Raw genomic sequence first — 22761 nt, forward strand, 5'->3', positions numbered from 1 at the left:
ATTCTCTCTTCTGAAGGTGAACAGTCCCGTACTTTATCATTCAACTTGGATGAGACAACTGATCAGGATGATGCTTATGATTTTAATACAGATTATGTGTAAAGACAGAAAAACATACACTCAAAGGCCTAATTTTGAGAAGGGCATTGCTAACTTTCTAAGTAGCTATAAAGCATCTCTCCTTCGGCCTCTTTCATGGACCTTGCTTGCAAGAGGCTGCTGCAAAGACCCGATATCTCTACTGACGTGAAATATTATATAGAATGCAACTTACACATGATTTTCAAACTTAATATTTTGTTTTCTAGAACTGTGTATACTTCAGTTTTGTAAATGTTGTAGTTCTCTAAATTAAACTTCTGTAAAAAGATTTTATTAAATGAATCTTAAGGACTAAATAGCCTCTGAGTCTTATATGTACTGTAGGAAAAAGATGTTTCAGAAGAAGTTACTCACTACTGTTTTCCATTTTGTAACTATAAGATAAACATTAAAGTTGACACAGTATAAACTATGAAATTGCAGATATTGTTTTCACCCTCACTCCATTCAGATCACAAATACTTACACTAGGAAGAATCTAATCCTTAGCAAAAGGTATCAAAGCTCTTTCAACCAAGGCAACTTCACAGTACAAAGTTATAGTAATTACTATCAAATTAACCCACAGAATTTAGTCTTGACTACATAAAAACCTTCCTACACTTAAAAAAAAAAAGTCAAGCTAACTATAAGAATCCCTATTCACTGCACACAGAAAGTCTCATGTGCATGCTTAATCCCTTCAGCTTGGTGCAAACTTGAAAGGTTATAAAATGTATATTCTGCCTTTTAGGACAAGAGGTAAATACCTCCTGCAACCCGCCTATTGCTAAAGAAGAAGAAACTAGTTGCTGCAGAAACAGATCACAATAATATACCTTAAGGAATGCTAAAAATTGACATTCAATGTGTAACCTCTTGAATTACACTTACCAGCTGGGAGAAAAGGAGATGCATGTGCAAAACAGCTATGCTAGGACTCCAGCTGCTTGGCTCTGCTTAATTTAAAGGGCCAGGCTCAGACAGGCATGCTGTAATATTTCCTTTAATAGGGCAGTGTTCCCCTGGTGAGTTACTAGAAACCAGACAATCACAAAAGAAGGTGCTCCAGACAGAATAAGGGATAGTACCACTATCTCTGACATATATTAAAAACAAGGTTATTACTAGCCTCAACTTTGCCAGTTCTCACTGTAATTCAATACTCCTTCCAAATGGCAGGGGCAATAGTTAATCACTTGATATTACTTGTTTCAGGCTCTAAAAATTGACATGTTTCTAATTTGAAAACTTAATACTCAAGACATTTTGCATATTTTCTTTTTACAATTAATTGAAGTGCCAAGGAAATTCATTTCTTTAAAAAATTACATTTCTTAATTAGATGCAAAATCTACTGAAACAGACAAGTTTCCACTACTAGACCAAGTATTTCAAGACCAGAATGAGTTTTATATTCATCTGATGCTCAAATTACTTGAACAATTAACCTTAAATCGTTTTATTTTTTAACAAAGTTTAGTTTATTCCACACCTTTAAAAACAGTTTGTGTTGAGTGGCAATCACATTAAAAAAATTCTCAGTGAAATAACACTTGAAGTCGCCTTTGAAAAATAAAGAGTAAGATCATACACACACAGACAGTGCAAGAAAGGTTACATATAAATGGTGAGTAGGTCTTCATGCAAAAGAAAGTGCCTTTTATAAAGCTCCATATATCAGAGGATAAGATACCAAGAAACCAGTAGCAGCTTTTGATTATAATAAATTGGTGTGCAAGATTTGCGTGTGGCTGTCACCCAGATAAACTGTCCCTACAAACAAGAGACATCTATTTCTGTAGCTTGCAAAATATCAAACGGAAGACTTGCACTGGACTGGAAGAATGTAATTAAAAGGAATTACCTAGCAAAAAGGCTAGTTCATGTAGGTGTTTCTCCGCTCCAGTGTGGCTGGACTGTTTCCCCAATCATATCTGAAATAAGTCTCTTCTTCAGAGATGCAGTTTGGTACAGTTTCATGTCACCTGAAAATGTACTTGCCCCTGTGCTCTAGAGAAGCAAAGACTGCTCTGTAATACAAATCAGCTGAAAGAAACATTGCTGTCTCCAAGAGTTTCCTGAGAAAATGACAATAGTTTATAAAATCCATTTCACTTGGACTCGTAGATCTCAGAGTGTCTGCGGATCAGGCTGAACTTGCCAGTAGGATCTGGAATGTACCACTTCTCCCAGATATCAGCATAAGAAGCTGTTCTTCCCCAGGGTTTGAAATGTCCATTCCAATGGAGCAACTTGGCAGCTTTCACAAACTGAGGAGAATACCTTTTTCCAGTGCTAGAGCCTTGTATTGAAAGAGAAGCAATTTGCAACTGCACATTAGAGCATGAAATAAAGGCAGTAAAATCATCTTACCATGCAAGATTTTAACTTCACAGTTATGAAATGCAGATGTAACAATGGGTGGCCTTAGTTTGGGGCATGGGGGACGGGATTGGCAAGTGAGTCAGTCATTACAAATTAAGTATCAGAAGGGTAGCCGTATTAGTCTGGATCTGTAAAAGCAGCAAAGAATCCTGTGGCACCTTATAGACTAACAGACGTTTTGGAGCATAAGCTTTCGTGGGTGAATATCTGATTTTTGTCCATTTATCCTTTTCCTTTTCTCTACGGAAAAGGATAAATGGACACAAATCAGATATTAGGAATGGCAATATACAAAAACCTGTAGGAGAACACTTCAACCTCCCTGGCCACACAATAGCAGATCTTAAGGTGGCCATCCTGCAGCAAAAAAACTTCAGGACCAGACTTCAAAGAGAAACTGCTGAGCTTCAATTCATCTGCAAATTTGACACCATCAGCTCTGGATTAAACAAAGACTGTGAATGGCTTGCCAAATACAAAACCAGTTTCTCCTCCCTTGGTTTTCACACCTCAACTGCTAGAACGCAGCCTCATCCTCCCTGACTGAAGTAACCTCGTTAGCTCTAGCTTGCTTGCATATATATACCTGCCCCTGGAAATTTCCATTCACTCACGAAAGCTCATGCTCCAAAACATCTGTTAGTCTATAAGGTGCCATAGGATTCTTTGCTGCTATTACAAATTAAGACTCTTGGGGCCAGATTCTCAGGTACAGCTAAGCACTGCTTTGTGCCATTGCTCCTATTCTGGAGCCGTTGTGGCCTTCCAGTGCACTTCACAGCATTCTTAGGGCTGCACTACTTGTAATAAAAACTAAGGCTGTCAAGCACTTAAAAAAATTGTGTTAATAATAGAATACCATTCATTTAAATATTGTTGGATGTTTTCTACATTTTTGAATATATTGATTTCAATTAGAATACAAAGTGGTATAGTGCTCATTTATTTTTTTATTACAAGTATTTGCACTGTAAAAAAAAAAAGTATTTTTCAATTAACCTAATACTGTACAAGTACTGTAGTGCAATCTCTTTATCATGAAAGTTTAACTTACAAATGTAGAATTATGTACCAAAAACACTGCTTTCAAAAATAAAACAACGTAAAATTTGAGAGCCTACAAGTCCACTCAGTCCTACTTCTTGTTCAGCCAGTCGCTCAGACAAACATGTTTGTTTATATTTGCAGGAGATGATGCAAACAAGAAGTGGGCAGCATTACTTGAAAGATATTTACGTGCCAGATCCACTAAAGAGTCATACGTCCTTTCATGCTTCAACCACCATTCGAGGGGACATGCGTCCATGCTGAAGATGGCTTCTGCTTAATAACAATCCAAATCCACATTTTCATTTTCATTATCTGAGTCAGATGCCACCAGCAGAAGGTTGATTTTCTTTTCTTTGGTGATTTGGGTTCTGTAGTTTCCACATCAGACTGTTGTTCTTTTAAGGCTTCTAAAAGCATGTGCCACACCTCGTCCCTCTCAGATTTTGGAAAGCACGTCAGATTCTTAAACCCTGGGTCAAGTGCTGTAGCTATCTTTAGAAATCGCACATTGGCACGTTCTTTGCATTTTGTCAAATCTGCAGGGAAAGTGTTCTTAAAATGAACATGTGCTGGGTTATCACCCGAGAGTGCTATAACATGAAATATATGGCAGAATGCAGGTAAAACAGAGCATCAGACATACAATTCTCCTCCAAGGAATTCGTTTACAAATTTAATTAACATTATTTTTGTTGTTAACAAGCGTCATCAGCATGGAAGCCTGTCCTCTGGAATGGTGGCCGAAGCACGAAGGGGCATACGAATGTTTAGCATATCTGGCACATAAATACCTTGCAATGCCAGCTACCATGCAAATGCCTGTTCTCACTTTCTGATGATATTGTAAATGATAAGATGGGCGCATTATCTCCTGTAAATGTAAAAAAACTTGTTTCTCTTAGCAATTGGCTGAACAAGAAGTAGGACTGAGTGTACTTGTAGGCGCTGAAGTTTTACATTGTTTTGTTTTTGAGTGCAGTTATGTAACAAATCTACATTTGTGAGTTGCGCTTTCACGACAACGATTGCACTAGAGTACATGTATTAGGTGAATTGAAAAATACTATCATTTTTACAGTGCAAATATTTATAATAAAAATATACTTTGATTTCAATTACAACACAGAATACTGTGTGTGTGTATATATATAATATATATGAAAAATGTAGAAAAACATCCACAATATTTAATAAATTTCAATTGGCATTCTACTGTTTAACAGTGTGCTTAAAATTGCAATTTATCACTATTTTTTTTTAGTTAATCATGTGAGTTAACTGTGATTAATCGACAGCCCTAATAAAAACCGAAGTATGCGCCACAGGCATTTGAGTTGAAATGGCAGATCTGTTCTTCCAAATATACTAAATGTGTTTAATAATGTAGAAAACTTGAAAGTAAGTTCAGCTTGTTCAAGCCTCCTGGCAGCTTAAAAAGCAAAAATCATTTGGTTCTGAAATGAGGCTGCAGGTGCAGGAGCTCTGAAAGTGGGGAGAACAGTGTAAAGCAGAAAAAGATGCATCCCTGGGGGCGGGGGAGGGGAGGGGAGTCAATTTGGTCCGTCAACACAGCATTCAGCTATAGATCTGACAGAATGCATGTGGGGAGGTAATAAGCATAGCAGGAGGGAATAATGTGTCAGGATTTCATTTCATACATACCAAGATGTCGGACATTCCACATGGGATCAATATTAGAATGTTGCTTGTAAAATACAATTAGCAGTGGTGGTGTGGCAATGTTACCTGCCAGAGTTCTGCTGTATAAGTCCTCTCTAGAGGGGGAGATGAAGTTATTAGCTAAGGGTGCAGATACAGCTCTAGAATGGTTAATTTTCATATAACTACTTCACAGAGGAACATGCTGCATTCTGTCTGGCTAGCTACTTATGTAGACCCCCACTATCCTTCATTCCACAGTGAATCTTCATCACAGTAACCCCAACCCCTGACTTGTCTACCCTGATTTCTGTATACTTACACTACATTAAGTGTCATCCATTTCTCCAATTGCTTAGTGATGTTCTGTAGTTTCCATTCTGTTAGATTAGCAACAATGATCCCTGGATTGAAAGAGCAGGTGCTGGCTTTCATGGCGAGCTTCCGGATTGTTTGTTTCTTATAGTCTAAAAATCCAATATAATTGTACTGAAAACGGAACAAAAAGTGAATTTTAGTTTTAACTGCTCCCAAATAAAATGTCATTCAGCATTCTCCCTCTCCCTTGCTCCATCACAGTTAAAAAAAAATTCAATGCCCCTTGTAGAACAGAGGATTGTGTGGATAAAACAATTTTCCATTCCTTTAGTACAGGATAGAGCATGTGGTTTAAGAGGCACGACAACATGTAAAGCTTTCACTATAAAAGTTTTCTTATGCTTTCAGGAATGCTCACTCACCTTAATACCTAAAATCTAAGATGTCACCAATCTCACCACTAGTGCGAGCATATTATATGCACACACAAACTAAATCATATCTATAGAATGTTAAGTTCTAGACTGCACGTTCTTCACAGCACCGTCTTACTCCCATTGTACAGCACAGTTGTAAATTCAAAGAGCTCTGCTTATGTCTCTACTTTTGAATGTGATCTCAACTTGGCTTTCAGTTGTGCCCACAAATATCTGAATAATTTGCGGGTTCAGTCACATACTTGACATCCAAGTGCCAAGAAATTTATCAGCAAGTAAGTAGGAACAAACTCAGAGGCCAATTCTGAAAATGAGAGTCTGAAATATTGATATTATTTTATCTGAACTGTTCAGACCTGATTCCCTGCTCCACGGATGGCAAATTTATTAGAGGTTGAGTCACAGTCATCTGCAAATGCAGCTGCATGGCCAGGTTTCAGTGGTGTGTTGTGAAGTTCAAGGATATCATCTGAAAAATTCAAATCAAGTAGAGAATCAAAACACAAATATTGCTTAAGCTTTAGTTCATATGGTTTTTGTACACTCTGTCCCAGTGTTGATACCAACACAATCTTACCCAACTCAAAACAGAGCTACATCTTTTTAAAACAAGGAATAAGGCCACGACAATTAAATGTTTAAAAATATATTCCTTTAAATACAGTACATGCCAGTTATACACAAGCTTGCATTATGTGGAAGTATACCTCTAACTCCTGCATCTCCAATTCTACTCTGGCCAAATCACCCTGCTGATTACTAGGGGCCTAATCCAACTCTCACTGAATACAACAGGAGCTGACATTAAAACCAAGGTCTTTTGTTTGAGAAATGGATTTTACATTAGAAATCATACACAATATAAAGCAAAGGTGGGCAAACTACAGCTGGTGGGCCAAATCCAGCCCGCGGAACCCTCCTGCCCGGCCCCTGTGCTCCTGGCCCGGGAAGCTCGGCCCTATTCCCTCCCCTGTTGTTCCCCTTCCCCAGCAGCCTCAGCTTGCTCCGCTGCCAGTGCAATGCTCTGGGCAGCAGGACTTTGAGCTCCTGGGGCAGCGCAGCTGCAGAGCCGCAGCCTGAGCCAGTGCTCTGCTGCGCGGCTGGCTCCAGCCAGGTAGTGCGGCTGCCTGTTCTGGTGCTCATGCTGCCAGCCACCAGTGCTCTAGGCAGTGCGATAAGGGGGCAGGGAGGTTGGATAGAGGGCAGGGGAGTTCAGGGTGATGGTCCGGGGCAGGGGTGTGGATAGTATTCGGGGCGGTCAGAGGGTGGGGAACAGGGGGATTGAATGGGAGCAGAAGTCTCCAGGGGGCAGCCAGGAAGGGAGGGGGGGTTGGATGGGGTGGCAGGGGGCAGTCAGGGGCAGGGGTTCTGCGGATGGTCAGGAAAAAGGGTGGTTGGATGGGGCAGGAGTCCCAGGGGAGGCAGTCAGGAATGAGAGGAGGGGTTGGATGGGATGGCGGAGACTGACAGGGAACAGGGCAGGTTGGATGCGCCCAGAGTCCCGGGAGGGCCATCAGGGGGCAAGAAGCAGGAGTGGGTGGGCCGGGCACGCCTGGGTGTTTGGGGAGGCACAGCCTCTGCTAACCGGCCTTCCATACAATTTTTGAAACCCAATGCAGCCCTCACACCAAAATGTTTGCCTGCCCCTGATATAAAGGGGGTGAAATGAAAAACAGAATCTGAAAAAAAAAAAAAATCCCCTTGTTTGTTGCTGCGGTCTTGTTAGGTAAAGAATTTTCTCCCTAGAACATTGCAAGATTCACTAGGGAACTGAGAATTCTACAGTAGTTTTACTGCTAAAGCTGAAATAACGTAAATTTTTATTTTTGTAATAAAATACTCCTTTTGTGGGAGATTTAAACAGTAAGTAAAAATTAACATTAACATTGTCAAAGAAAAGGTGTTAGGAAAATCATGAGTTTTATTTTGCATACATAAAATATATGTTAGATGCTAAAATTACAGTAACATCAACACTATCTCAACAACTTGGTTAAACTAGACAAGGTACAAATATGAGAGCCAGCAATCTTTATGCTTCACCAGGGCAAAAACTGACCAAGTAGGGATAGGAAAAAGTTTCTTCTGAATGTATAGACTTATACAGATTAGGTGCATTTACGGGGTTATTGTGCCTTTACATGGGGCAGATGCATTTAGCTAACATCTAAAACAAGGAATAAGGCCACGACAATTAAATGTTTAATTTAATTAAACATTTAAAACAGGGTGATTTGGCCAGAGTAGTGAACTATATCCATTCCACCAAGGCAACTCCTATTCACTTAGGAAGAAAATGTTCAGTACCTTGCACTATTACATCATCATCCATGTATATGGCCTTCTCTGCATGAGGAACGAACATAGGTAAGTAGAATCTTGCAAAGGTTAACTGTGAACACAAGCAAGCAAGAGAAATGAGAAAGTGATAGAGTAATGGGGAACTCTAACTTTTTTCTGGAACTAATTTTCTGGAAATGCCAGTACCCACGACAACATATGCAACAAAAGAAAAATAACCATCAAGGATGGGAGTTATTTGCTTTTTTAAAACAAAAGTTAAGGGCAGAATTTTCAAAAATACCTGAATGATTTAGGAGCACAAGCTCCATTGAAAGTCAGTGGAACTAAGTCACTTTGACCCAGATCTTCAGAGGTAGGCAGGCTTCTAACTTCCATTAATTTAGGAGCCTAAGTACCACTGTGGATCTGGGCATTAGGCTCTTTTGAATATCACAGCCTAAATGTTCATATGGCACTTCGGAAATATTAAGTGCTCCATATGGCCTTGCTTCTACAATGCAGTTAACTAACCTGAGCACTTGCACAGAACTACACTAACTCAGTAGAACTTCACACAAATGCAGGGATCAATGCTAGCAGATCAGATTTCAGGACTGGGGCCTACGTGAGCTGTTTAAAAATATTTTGCTTATAACAGAAAAATTAAGTTGGCGTATCGTATTTTTTGGAATAATCAGCTATGATTGAACAACTGACTCATATTAATCATGACTAGATGCAAAGGGTTAATAATGTAATCAATGGACATTTATATAATACTTGTTATCCTGAAAGATCCCATTATACCAAGGAATTATATTTCTCACTAATGAAATGTAGCAATCTTTGGGTTCCCATAGTTGCAGAGCACACCAGCATTTTGCAATAATTTAGGATAGGAAGGGAATGACTCCTAATCCAAATGAAAATGTAGGTGGATTTTAGGGAACCAGAATGTAGTTATCCAAATTGGAAAATGAACAGGACTTTGGAGTTAATATTTCTATTCTTGTGAAAAGAGTTCTGGGATATTTAATAACCACAAATTATCGGAAGGGATAGCATGTCCAACTGCAGAGCATCCCCTGCTGGTATATTGGTTTAGTACAGAATCAGAAGAGTGCCATATATTTAACTACCACAGTCACTACCTAGCGTTAATCTCTGTGGGGAAGGTTGTACCTGCCTCATTATTTCTAAACTGAATATACAATTAAGTTTGGACAAAAAGCAAAACTTTTACATCTATGAAAATACAGGTTTAAAAACACACAGAGAATAAAGCTATAAAATACTAGCTATAAATCACAGATCTGTCCAGATCTAACTAATACGTCTGCCTACATCATTTACCAACATATGTAACCACTGATTCATATTTACAACAAATAATCAGCATCATACTCACCGGTTTTATGGAGTCTGCCTGTTCAGACTCCACTTTCACTTTCCCTTCCAAAATACGAGGGTCGAAATCCAAAATTCGGTATTTCACCTTTTTCAGAGCAGTTTTACTCAGCCATGCCCTGCCCAGGGAAGAGAGGAAGAGAAGTCGCACATTTACAAAAAAGAATAAGCATGGTTAAATGAGAAATGAGATCAAATTAAACCAGAAATAAAGAGGAGATCATCCAAACGATAATGACACAAATAAGTGTTGGTCTGGTTACTCTAGCTTGGTTGTTTTCCCTAGCTATAAAATGTGCATGTAGTATATAATCTGTTTGACTTCAGTGCTGTATGGATACAGAAGTCTGCCTATATAGAGCTCACTGCAGGATTGTGGCCCTAGGTGCTGGCTAATGGAATTTTCTGAGATTTACTTTTCAAGTCATTATAGTATTTAGCATCAGAAACTCATGCTCCCATTACAAAAAGCATTACTCAAGATAATCAGTGTTAACTTTGACCTTCCAGTTAATTGGAGAAGGGAGATGAGGAAGGCAGAAAAGGGTCTATCATAACCTTAGTCCCAGATTTGGACCTTAGCGTCCAAAATATGGGGGTTAGCATGAAAACCTCCAAGCTTAGTTACCAGCTTGGACCTGGTACTTGCTGCCACCACCCAAAAAATTAGAGTGTTTTGGGGCACTCTGGTCCCCCTGAAAAACCTTCCCTGGGGACCCCAAGACCCAAATCCCTTGAGTCTCACAACAAAGGGAAATAATCCTTTTTCCCTTCCCCACTCCAGGTGCTCCTGGAGAGATACACAGACACAAGCTCTGTGAATCCAAACAGAGTGACTCCCCCTCTCCATTTCCAGTCCTGGAAACAAAAGCACTTTCCTCTTCACCCAGAGGGAATGCAAAATCAGGCTAGCAAATCCAACACACACAGATCTCCCCCTGATTTCTTCCTCCCACCAATTCCCTGGTGAGTACAGACTCAATTTCCCTGAAATTTCCCAGAAAAGAAAACTCCAACAGGTCTCAAAAAGAAAGCTTTATATAAAAAAGAAAGAAAATACATACAAATGGTCTCTCTGTATTAAGGTGACAAAATACAGGGTCAATTGCTTAAAAGAATATTGAATAAACAGCCTTATTCAAAAAGAATACAAATCAAAGCACTCCAGCACTTATATTCATGCAAATACCAAAGAAAAGAAACCATAACACTTACTATCTGATCTCTTTGTCCTTACACTTAGAAACAGAAGAGTAGAAAGTAGAAACTACTTCTCCAAAGCTCAGAGAAAGCAGGCAGACAGAAAACAAAGACTCAGACACAAACTTCCCTCCACCCAAAGTTGAAAAAATCCAGTTTCCTGATTGGTCCTCTGGTCAGGTGCTTCAGGTGAAAGAGACATTAACCCTTAGCTATCTGTTTATGACACGCCCCCCAAATTGCAGACAGTGGGGAAGCTCACTGGCGGCGATTTCCTTCTAGAACTTTAAAATAAACAGATTACTACAACACATGCACCTTTACATATACTACTAAGTATATAACTAATAGACTTTTACATTTTAAGAACACTTTTTAACTACTGGATTCTGGGAAACTCTCACGGGAGAGTGCATCAGCAACTTTGTTAGAAGCTCCTGTGATGTGTTGAATTTCAAAATCAAAATCTTGGAGAGCTAAACTCCAACGAAGAAGTTTCTTGTTGTTCCCCTTGGCAGTATGAAGCCACTTTAGTGCAGCATGGTCAGTTTGTAGTTGGAATCGCCGTCCCCAAACATATGGGCGTAGCTTTTCCAGGGCGTACACAATGGCATAGCATTCCTTTTCACTGACTGACCAGTGACTTTCCCTCTCAGACAGTTTTTTGCTGAGAAACACGACAGGATGGAAGTTGTGATCTGTTGCTTCCTGCATGAGCACTGCTCCTATACCACGCTCAGATGCATCCGTAGTTACTAGGAATGGTTTGTCAAAATCCGGGGCCCTGAGCACAGGGTCAGACATGAGCGTTGCCTTAAGTTGGGTAAAGGCCTTTTGACACTTATCAGTCCACTTAACTGCATTTGGCTGGGTCTTTTTGGTCAGGTCGGTCAATGGGGCAGCGATTTGGCTGTAGTGTGGTACAAATCGCCAGTAGTATCCGGCCAAGGCTAAGAAGGATTGGACCTGTTTCTTTGACCGTGGGACAGGCCACTTTTGGATAGCATCCACCTTGGCCTGTAGGGGGTTTATGGTTCCTTGACCCACCTGGTGCCCCAGGTAAGTCACTCTGTTTTGGCCTATTTGACACTTTTTGGCCTTAACAGTTAGTCCGGCCTGCCTGATGCTCTCAAAGACCTTTTCCAGGTGTAGTAGGTGTTCGGGCCAGGAGTCTGAAAAAATGGCCACATCATCGAGGTAGGCAACTGCAAATTCTCCCAGTCCAGCTAGTAGACCATCTACCAGCCTCTGGAAGGTGACGGGTGCATTTCGAAGGCCGAAAGGAAGGACATTGAATTCCTACACCCCCGCATGGGTGACGAATGCTGACCTCTCCTTGGCAGGTTCATCTAGTGGTACTTGCCAGTACCCCTTGGTTAAGTCTATAGTAGAGATGAACTGGGCACGTCCCAACTTTTCCAATAGCTCATCGGTGCGTGGCATTGGATAGTTGTCCGGACGAGTTACCGCATTTAGCTTACGGTAGTCCACGCAAAAGCGTATTTCCCCATCTGGTTTGGGTACCAGAACCACTGGAGATGCCCATGCACTGGTAGATGAGCGGATTATACCCATCTGTAGCATGTTCTGGATCTCCCGTTCTATAGCAGCTTGGGCATGAGGAGACACCCGGTAGGGTGGGGTTCTGATTGGGTGAGCATTACCTGTATCAATGGAGTGGTATGCCCGTTCAGTCCGTCCTGGGGTGGCTGAGAACAATGGGGCGAAGCTAGTGCACAGCTCCTTGATTTGTTGCCGCTGCAGACGTTCCAGGGTGGTTGAGAGGTTCACCTCTTGCACGCCACCGTCTTTTTTCCCGTCGTAGCAGACACCGTCAGGCCACTCAGCATCATCTCCCTGGACTGTAAACTGACAAACCTGTAAGTCTCTGGAATAGAAAGGCTTGAGAGAATTAACATGGTACACTTTAGGCTTTAGTGAGGAATTGGGAAATGCTATGAGGTAGTTTACAGTTCACAGGCACTCTTGGACCGTGAATGGCCCTTCCCATGATGCTTCCATCTTATGGGCCTGTTGCGCCTTCAAGACCATAACCTGGTCTCCTACCTTGAAAGGACGCTCTCTGGCACGTCTGTCATACCAGGCCTTTTGCTCTTCCTGAGCATCCTTTAGGTTCTCTCTAGCAAGGGCTAAAGAGTGTTGGAGGGTGCTTTGTAGGTTGCTTACAAAGTCCAGAATGTTAGTTCCTGGAGAAGGCGTAAACCCCTCCCATTGCTGCTTCACCAACTGTAATGGTCCCTTAACCTCGTGACCATACACAAGTTCAAATGGTGAAAACCCTAAACTGGGATGTGGTACCGCCCTGTAGGCAAACAGCAACTGCTGCAACACTAGGTCCCAATTATTGGAGAATTCGTTGATGAATTTTCGTATCATGGCCCCCAAAGTTCCATTGAACCTTTCCACCAGGCCATTGGTTTGATGGTGGTACGGGGTGGCAACCAAGTGATTCACCCCATGAGTTTCCCACAGTTTTTCCATGGTCCCTGCCAGGAAATTAGACCCTGAATCTGTAAGGATGTCGGAGGGCCAACCTACCCTGGCAAAGATGTCTGTTAAGGCCAGGCACACAGTGTTAGCCCTGGTGTTGCCTAGAGCTACTGCTTCTGGCCATCGGGTAGCAAAGTCCACTAAAGTCAGTACGTACTGCTTTCCTCTGGGCGTCTTTTTTGGGAAAGGGCCCAGAATATCCACAGCTACTCGCTGAAATGGGACCTCAATTATGGGGAGTGGCTGGAGAGGGGCCTTGACCTGGTCTTGAGGCTTTCCCAGTCTTTGGCATACCTCACAAGACCGGACATACTTGGCAACATCCTTGCCCATCCCCTCCCAGTGGAAGGATTTCCCCAACCGGTCCTTGGTTCTGTTCACCCCAGCATGACCACTGGGATGATCATGGGCTAAGCTTAGTTGGAACCACCAACTGTTTTTGCGGCTGCCATTCTTCCCGGTGTCCACCAGAAAGGATTTCCTTGTATAAAAGTCCTTGGTCTATAACAAACCGGGATCGATTAGAAGAGCTGAGAGGCGGTGGGGTGCTCCGTGCCGCCGCCCACGCTTTTTGAAGGCTGTCATCTGCTTCCTGCTCAGTCTGGAACTGTTCCCTTGAGGCTGGGGTCACCAGTTCTTCCTCAGACTGTGGACTTGGGCTTGATCCTTCTGGAAGCGATGTAGGTGATAGGGTTGTTTCCGTTGCTGGTGAACCGCTCTCCGCTGGTGCACCTGAGGGTATTTCAGGCTCTGGCTGAGCCTTTTAGGTATGGCTGTCTGTTGCTTCTGCCAGTTCTGGCTCGCTGGCGCCCACTGGCGTTGAGTTTGAAGATGGGGTTGCAATTGCTGGTGCTGGTTGCTGTTCCAGTTCCGGGCCTGAGACTGGAGGTGCTGTGGCTGTTTCAGTGGTTGGCATGGAATCTGAATCCACTACCTCTGTCTGGGTCTCTGGTAACACAGATGGGGCGTCTGTGGACAGCTCAGGAACAGGAATGGGTCTGGAAGCTTGCCTGGTTTGGCTACATGTAACCATTCCCACTCTCTTGGCCCGCCTCACCTGGTTGGCCAAGTCTTCCCCCAGTAGCATGGGGATAGGATAATTGTCATAGACTGCAAAAGTCCACATTCCTGACCAGCCTTTGTACTGGACAGGCAGTTGAGCTGTAGGCAAGTCTACAGCTTGTGACATGAAGGGGTAAATTGTAACTTTGGCCTTTGGGTTGATGAATTTGGGGTCTACGAAGGATTGGTGGATAGCTGACACTTGTGCCCCCGTGTCTCTCCATGCAGTAACCTTCTTTCCGCCCACTCTCAAATTTTCCCTTCGCTCCAAGGGTATTTGAGAGGCATCTGGGCCTGGGGATCTTTGGTGTGATGGTGGTGTAATGAATTGCACTCGCATGGTGTTCTTGGGACAGTTGGCCTTGATATGTCCCAGTTCATTACACTTAAAGCATCTTCCATCTGATGGGTCACTGGGCCGAGGTGAGTTACTGGAGACTGGTGAGGTGGAAGGGTAGGGTGTTTGTGGCTTTACTTGGGTGGTATGTGGGGTCTTTAGCTGTCCTCGGTTGTAGGGTTTATGGTCTGTGTGCCCCCTGGGGTAATCGTTCCCCTTGACAGTAGCTTTTTTGCTTTCTGCCAGTTCCATCCATTTGACTCCAATCTCTCCCGCCTCAGCGAGATCTTTGGGTTTTCCATCTTGTATGTACTGTGTGATGTCTTCAGGAACACCATCCAAGAACTGCTCCATTTGTATGAGGAGGTGCAGTTCTTCCAAGGTTTGAACGTTGTTTCCTGTTATCCAGGCCTCATAGTTTTTTGCAATGTAGTAGGCGTGTTTGGGAAATGACACCTCTGGTTTCCACTTTTGGGTTCTGAAGTGCCGACGGGCATGATCTGGGGTTATCCCCATTCTGTATCTGGCCTTGGTTTGAAAAAGTTTATAGTCGATTGCTTAAAAGAATATTGAATAAACAGCCTTATTCAAAAAGAATACAAATCAAAGCACTCCAGCACTTACATTCATGCAAATACCAAAGAAAAGAAACCATATAACTTACTATCTGATCTCTTTGTCCTTACACTTAGAAACAGAAGAGTAGAAAGTAGAAACTACTTCTCCAAAGCTCAGAGAAAGCAGGCAGACAGAAAACAAAGACTCAGACACAAACTTCCCTCCACTTAAAGTTGAAAAAATCCGGTTTCCTGATTGGTCCTCTGGTCAGGTGCTTCAGGTGAAAGAGACATTAACCCTTAGCTATCTGTTTATGACAGGGTCAAATACCAATCTAAAAATTTGGACACTTCACTGCTAGGGCTCATCTTTCTATGATGGAATCTGTCTTCTATCAAAAAAAATAATTTCCTCTATCTCATGTTTAACCTGTTTTCTTTAAGCATGCACAACAGCAGAGTAGGAAATCATTCCTCTGCCACATTTATGGAAGCAAATTTCTTACCGTTCTTTTTTTAATGCTGTAAATTGAAATCTCTTACTAAATACCCCACCATTTGTGGCAGTTTTTTTGTGTGCAGCTGAAAGTCAAACAAGTAAAAGAATGGATCAAGGGCCTCATTCTGAGACATCAATGGGAGATAAGGGCACTCAGGACTTCAGAGAATTGGGCCCTAAAATGAATGTTAGTCATTCTGGGGAACAAGACAAACATGGGAAGAACCTGAATCCTTGGAAATTCTGGATTTTCTTGGCTCACTGGTTTTGACAGGTCCTCAGTGTTTACTTGTTGTAGTACATTTTTTAAAAGTTAGGAAACCAGGAACACAGAAATCAAGCAAAGCAGAGCTACTCCACACAGACTGCAGTCTACATCTGGAATGTTACCAGGGAGGGTGACAGTAGCGAACAGAATATACAGTTTCAAGAGGCACCTACAGCTGCCTGAAAAAGAAATGATCACAAGGTCTGGTAAAGCAAACAGGTAGGATTACAATTAGTTTTCAAAGGTCTAGATTGTTGGACCAGATGGTGTTTTCCTCTTCTGAAAGTTAATCCTGTCTGACATTAATGCAATGAGCTGAATCTGGAAAGCACAGTTTACCTCAAATGGTCCACTGTATCATTTAGAGTGACAATATGAAATACCACGTTGGATTTAGTGTTATGGTAAATGCTATTCATGGCTGCAATTACACCTCCAAGCCTGTCATCCGATGCTGTAATGACCACAGGAATTTCCTGATCATTGCTTTCGTCAGTCTGCCTTTGAGGAGCCTCGGGTATGAAATCTATAGGCTGGAGTCCTAATGGACTTGAATCTGCAGGACAAGAGAATAGAATTTTATATATATTTGTTCTACAAATAAAAAATTATTAGTGTTTGAAAATTCTTAACACCTCCAGTTATTTCTATTTCTACTGTTCTTAGAGACCCCAAGCAGGGATCAGAACTATTACAAGTTTTTAAAGCTAGGTTTTGTACAAACTTGTAATAACAACACATGAAAATTACAATAATATTATACAGACATATAAGTTTCAACTCCCCAATGAGCCAGCATGGCAGGGTACACAGGAACATCAGAGCTTAGATTAAATTCCTTCCTTCATTCTTTAATTTCAAGGCTTTGGTAACACAGAGAGCTAAAGTGGGTCTGAGATACAATGAGCTGCACTCTCAGCTCAGCACATAGCCTCCCTCGCTTCTACCCTTCCCAGCACCATCCTCTCTTCCAATTCTCTTTCTAATTCCTCTGAGATGGAAACACTATATTAATGCTGCTATGGTGTCATCTACTCCCCAAGCTGACAGAGTGTCTCTCAGGAGTCCTAGATATCTAAAATGACCTAAACTGAACCCACAGCTATTTATACCTGCAATGTGCAGATACAAAAATGGATGTTGGTATTTTAAATTAGCCAACTGAACAGATCTAGGAATATGGTAAATTCTCCATCAATTGGAGTCTTCATATCAAAACTGGATATTTTTTGAATTATTGGACACCATGCAGGAATCACTGGATTAAATTCTATGCCCTTTGTTAGGCAGAGTGTCAAACTTGATGGTCATAATGGCCCCTTCTGGCCTTAAAATCTATGAATGTCTGACTTGAGATACATAGCAATACTACTGCACCATCAAAGCTGTCATTTTTCACTAAATATAGCTGCAGCACAAACTGCTGGATTCCATCTGTATTTGCATACTCATGACCCCATTACAATGAAGTCTACAGCAGACACACTAATCAGGACCAACTTCCTCTTAGTTCTGAGGAAGTTAGTAAAAATTTAAGGTTAATGGAGTACAGACATAAAATTTAGACAAAAAGACAGGAAATCTATGCATTCAAAATACACTTCATTATAGAAGGGATTTATTGTTATTATATTGCAGAAACCATTTTAGTATAGCAGAGGTTCGTTTTGGATTAGGTATGCACTGTGCTACTGATCTGAAAAGAAAACTCAATAATATATTTAAAAAAGCAACTGTACCTGCTACATCTCGTTTCAAAAAGTCACTGAGACCTAGAAGGTTGTGATGCAGAAGTAATAAAAATATAACAATAGCAAGTACAAGGATGGCAATGTTCACTGAAACAGAGAAAAAGAGAAAGGTAATTAGGATAATCTCACAGGTCAGGAAAAGCTAACAGCACAAAAATTCTTTATTTGTCTGCTTGTTTTAAATATGTACCTTTTCTGAATGTCATTTTTCCCTTGTGTCTTTGTTTATAAGTGAAGCCTCTTTACAAACCTGTAAGAGGAAAACATACAACAGTTACATTCCACTGCCTGCACATGCATTAATCACGATTTTAAAAATTAATCATTATTAATCACAGTTTTAATCGCATTGTTAAACAATAGAACACCAATTGAAATGTATTAAATATTTTTGGATGTTTTTCTACATTTTCAAATATATTTCAATTACAACACAGAATACAAAGTATACAGTGCTCACTTTATTATTTTTATTACAAATATTTCCACTGTAAAACGATAAATAATATTTTTCAATTCACCTCAGACAATCTCTTTATCATGAAAGTGCAATTTACAAATGTAAATTTTTTTATGTGACTGCACTCAAAAACAAAACAATGTAAAACTTTAGAGTCTATAAGTCCACTCAGTCCTACTTCTTGTTCAGCCAGTCACCAAGACAAACAAGTTTGTTTACATTTACAGGAGATAATGCTGCCCGCTTCTTATTTACAATGTCACCAGAAAGTGAGAACAGGCATTTGCTTGGGACTTTTGTAGCTGGCACTGCAAGGTATTTACATGCCAGACATGCTAAACATTCGTATTGCCCCTTCATGCTTCGGCCACCAATGCAGAGGACATGCTTCCATGCTGATACCACGCATTAAAAAAATAATGCATTAATTAAATTTGTGACTGAACTCCTTGAGGGAGGATTATATATCTCCAGCTCTATTTTACCTGAATTCTACCATATATTTCATGTTATGGTAGTCTCAGATGATGACTCAGCACATGTTGTTCATTTTAAGAACACTTTCACTGTAGATTTGACAAAATGCAAAGAAGGTACCAATGTGAGATTTCTAAAGTACTTGATCCAAGGTTTAAGAATCTGAAGTGCCTTCCAAAATCTGAGAAAGTGTTATCCTGGATTTGAGAGATGTGTATATCCCAGAATGTGATGCAGTTAATTGCAACCATAGAACAACATGTAGTTAAGGATTAATTTAGAGACAGGCTTTCAGAAGCAATGTCATATCTAGCTGGCAGTTTCTGCTATTCAGAATGGGAGGAGGGGACAAACAAGTAAACAACTGAGACTGAAAACCTTGGTGGTTGGAAAACCTTGAGTCTGGGCGCCTCTGATATTAAAAATTTATTGAAAGTAAAAAAAGTGATGCTATAGTAGAGGTCATTGTGACCTATGCGTTTTGCAGAAGTTAGTTATAAAAGATTAGCTAATACAGTACTTTGGAGCAGTTCTCTGAAATCATCTTGAGAGACGTTTTTCCTGATACCTTTTCTCCCAGGTGGATGAGCAACTGGCCACTGTGAACCTGCTGCTAATTACTCAATACTGTTCCAGATGTTAGGTAAGTATTTGGGATATTTTCAACTTATTGCTTATGTTTGTGTGTGCTTAAATCTAATAAACTTCAGTGTTAGACAAGAGCATGCTTACTTGCATGAATCTTGTCAGACAGAATTGCTATGTTCCTGTTGATTTATTCCTTAGACCACCTGGAGTGAAATAGTTAAGTTGCCCCTGCTGGGGGTTCTGAAAACCTTGGGTAACAAGAGATGAGGTCTGAAGCATGCTTTCAGAAGTCTTAAAAGAGCAACACTCCACTGCAAAAAGTACAGAATCTGAACTACCAAGAAAGAAAATAAACCTTCTGCTGGTGGCACCTGACTCAGATGATTAAAATGAACATGCATCAGTCTGCACTGCTTTGGGTTGTTATCGAGCAGAACCGTCATCAGCAAGAACAACACTGACAGATCCCGGCTGTCGGTGAGCTGGATTGAACCGGGGACATCTGGAGCTTAGTGCATGAACCAATATCGCACGAGCTAAAAGCCAAATTGCTCTAGCTAAGGTTATAGAGCAGACGTATTAATTGCTCTCGAAGTGGTCTCAGTGCCACTAGATGGACAGAACACCACACCCAGAAGGTGTGTGGGTTACACATGTCCTCTGGAATGGCGGATGAAGCATGAAAGGACATACGAATCTTTAGCACATCTGGCATGTAAATCTCTTGCGATGCCAACTACAACAGTGCCATGCAAACACCTGTTCTCACTTTCAGGTGACATGGTGAACAAGAAGCAGGCAGCATTATCTCCTGCAAATGTTAACAAACTTGTCTGTTTGAATGACTGGCTGAACGAGAAATAGAACTGACTTGTAGGCTCTAAAGTTTTACACTGTTTTATTTTTGAATGCAGTTATTTTTTGTACAAAATTCTACATTTGTAAGGACAACTTTCATGATAAAGAGACTGCACTACAGTATTTGTATTAGGTGAATTGAAAAATACTATTTCTTTTGTTTTTTTACAGTGCAAATATTTGTAATAAAAATAAATATAAACTGAGCACTGTACACTTTGTATTCTGTGTTGTAACTGAAATCAATATATTTGAAAATGTAGAAAACACCCAAAAATATTTAAATAAATGGTATTCTATTATTGTTTAACAATGCAATTAATCGTGATTAATTTTTTAATCATTTAGCAGTCCTACTATGAAACATGCTATATTGAAGTCTTTTTAAGTGATTAAAAACAAAGCAGTATTAGATGAAAACGTAAAGACATGCCTCATTTATTAGTATTCAAAGTCAGAAAAGTAAACTCGCTCTGAAAAGTTTCCAGAGCAGTAATAAAATGCAGTTTATTGTCTTCCTACACAAAAAACAGAAACATTGTTTATTCATTGCTCAAAGTCTCTCTCCACACAGAGAGATGCAATACATGGGCCTGATTTTATAAACACTTGCTCAAATACATAATTTCATTGAGGTCATGTGGACTTCCCATGTAAACAAGGATTGGGCCCTACAATAATTACAGACAGAAAAAGAGTCATTGTGTGTATAATTATTATACAAATGTACATGTTTTTCTATGTCCTTTAATAGAACCAGAAATGGTTTCAATTAAATTATTGTGTATTTACTTTTTCTGAAAATACTTTCAGCGAGGACATATCCCCCCGATTCACAAATACTGATGCATGTTATTTTCTTTACGTATAAGTACCCCATTCAAGTCAATGGAACTGCTCACAAGCATAAAGCTAAGCACATGCATTAGATGTTTTCAGGATAAGACATAAGTGTATAATCAAAGGCTACGCAGATGCTAAAAAAGGTAAGCATTGTAATCTTTTTTCCTCTTTACATATTAAGCAAATAGCAAGAGTTTATCACAAATAAACAAGTTTACCCTCAGACTTAATGATACAACTACAACCTTTGGTGGAATCTCATTTGTGCTAAACTACCTTGTGAGTAGTACAGAACTAGTTGTACTGAACATCAGATTTGCAGTCCCTACATATATCTTGATTATCAGGAGTTGTCACACTCTCTGAAACTGAAGACCCCCTTTTCTGTTTTTAGGAGGGAAAAGGAAAAATTAGAAAGCTCCTTGTCAAATGTTTACATCTTTTACAAAAAGAACTAAAAAAAAGTGTTGACGCTTCAGGAACCCTCCCTCACCAGCAAAATAATTTCAGATGTGACACCTATGGTGCAGAGATTTCCTAATGATTCATCTGCTGCAGAACTGCACAGTTTAACACAGGAGTTCTTAAACTGGGGATCAAGTCACAAGGTTATTGGGGGGGGGGTAACACAAGCTGTCAGCCTCCACCCCAAACTCTGTTTGCCTCCAGCATTTATAATGGTGTTAAACATGCAAAAAAGTTTTTTTTAATTTATAAGGAGGCAGGGGGTCACACACAGAGGCTTGCTATGTGAAAGGGATCACTGGTCCTATTGGCATCCAGCGGGGGTGGGCGGGCGAAAGGGATCACTGGTACAAAAGTTTGAGAATCAGTTTTAACAGGCTCTAAAGGACCATTGCCCAGTGAACAAATTTAACGTTCTTGCATCAACATGGTAGGTCCCACCCAATTTAACTTCATAGGTAATATCCCCAGGAAGGCAGAAACAGCCCGGTTGTAAGCAGCTATGCGCCGAGCCCTGCAGACCTCAAGCGGGTAACATTTATATTTCAGACAAGGCACTCGATGTTTTCAGTCATCTGCACCATACTGTGGGGGCAGATCATGTGCCAAGGCAGGGGCACTGTCAGGACTGCTTTGCCCAGGGCTGCACTTTCTCTGCTGTCTGCCCAGCAGCACTGCTCGCTCCTTGCCCCTCGCAGGGACTGGTGCAGGGCTTAATTTGTAATGAAAAGGGTGCCTGGGCTCAAGCAATTTTTCTCCATTCATACCTGATGCAGCAAGCCCGGGGTGCCGGGGCTGTGAACTGCAACGCCCAGGGGTGCCAGGGCTACGAAACGCCGAGCCCCAAGCACTGGATCGGTGCCCCTGCCCTGGGGAGGGGGGAGGCGAGACAGCCGCGGTGCGGAGAAGATGCCTTACCTGCGTGCCCAGGGAGCCCGGCTCCGCGCTCCCGCTCCCGCTCCCCGCCGCCAGGCAGCCCAGAGCCAAATGCCAGCTCAACACAACACAGTGCTAGCCGCAGCAGCAGGCGGCTGTCAGCGGTTGGCCAGGCCTCGGGTATCCACCGCGCCGCCTGATTACACAACAGGTACTATGAGCCCCAATATTATTTAGGAAGGCACGTTAGGCCTAGCACATCACAGGGCTATCCTCAAACCCGAGCTTGAAGCGAAGAGAAACAGCCCACCCGGCGCACGTTCAGTCCGGCAGTGTGTTAGGCACACCTTTGCGCTGAGGACCCCGCAGCCCAGGTCCTGGAGCGC

The 22761-nt window shown here is 41.4% G+C and overlaps 2 protein-coding genes across 4 annotated transcripts in view; one reads left to right on the top strand and one right to left on the bottom strand.

Annotated features, from left to right (window-relative positions):
• GNL3 (G protein nucleolar 3) overlaps positions 1 to 1801 on the top strand; it is a 23312-nt gene extending 21511 nt beyond the window's left edge. The window contains exon 15 of the mRNA XM_030569345.1: positions 17 to 1801. Within this exon, the coding sequence (XP_030425205.1) occupies positions 17 to 102 (86 nt within the window). The 3' untranslated portion in view covers positions 103 to 1801. The remainder of the gene's footprint in view (positions 1 to 16) is intronic.
• On the bottom strand, positions 1519 to 22681 carry GLT8D1 (glycosyltransferase 8 domain containing 1). Of its 3 annotated transcripts, none has more exons than XM_030569346.1 (10): positions 22418 to 22681; positions 17999 to 18058; positions 17797 to 17895; positions 16397 to 16613; positions 9625 to 9742; positions 8241 to 8325; positions 6290 to 6402; positions 5501 to 5667; positions 5182 to 5294; positions 1519 to 2386 (listed from the first exon to the last, which is right to left on the bottom strand). In XM_030569346.1, the coding sequence occupies exons 2-10, from the start codon at positions 18012 to 18014 to the stop codon at positions 2196 to 2198; spliced, it is 1119 nt and encodes a 372-aa protein (XP_030425206.1). In that variant the 5' UTR covers positions 18015 to 18058; positions 22418 to 22681; the 3' UTR covers positions 1519 to 2195. The 3 variants fall into 3 exon arrangements, with proteins under 3 accessions (XP_030425206.1, XP_030425207.1, XP_030425209.1); XM_030569347.1 differs by lacking the exon at positions 22418 to 22681 and adding an exon at positions 22267 to 22351; XM_030569349.1 differs by lacking the exon at positions 22418 to 22681 and adding an exon at positions 21311 to 21384.
• Positions 22682 to 22761: the final 80 nt, after the last annotated feature.

The sequence above is a fragment of the Gopherus evgoodei genome, chromosome 7, assembly GCF_007399415.2.
Source record: "Gopherus evgoodei ecotype Sinaloan lineage chromosome 7, rGopEvg1_v1.p, whole genome shotgun sequence".
NCBI classification, from domain to species: Eukaryota; Metazoa; Chordata; order Testudines; family Testudinidae; genus Gopherus; species Gopherus evgoodei.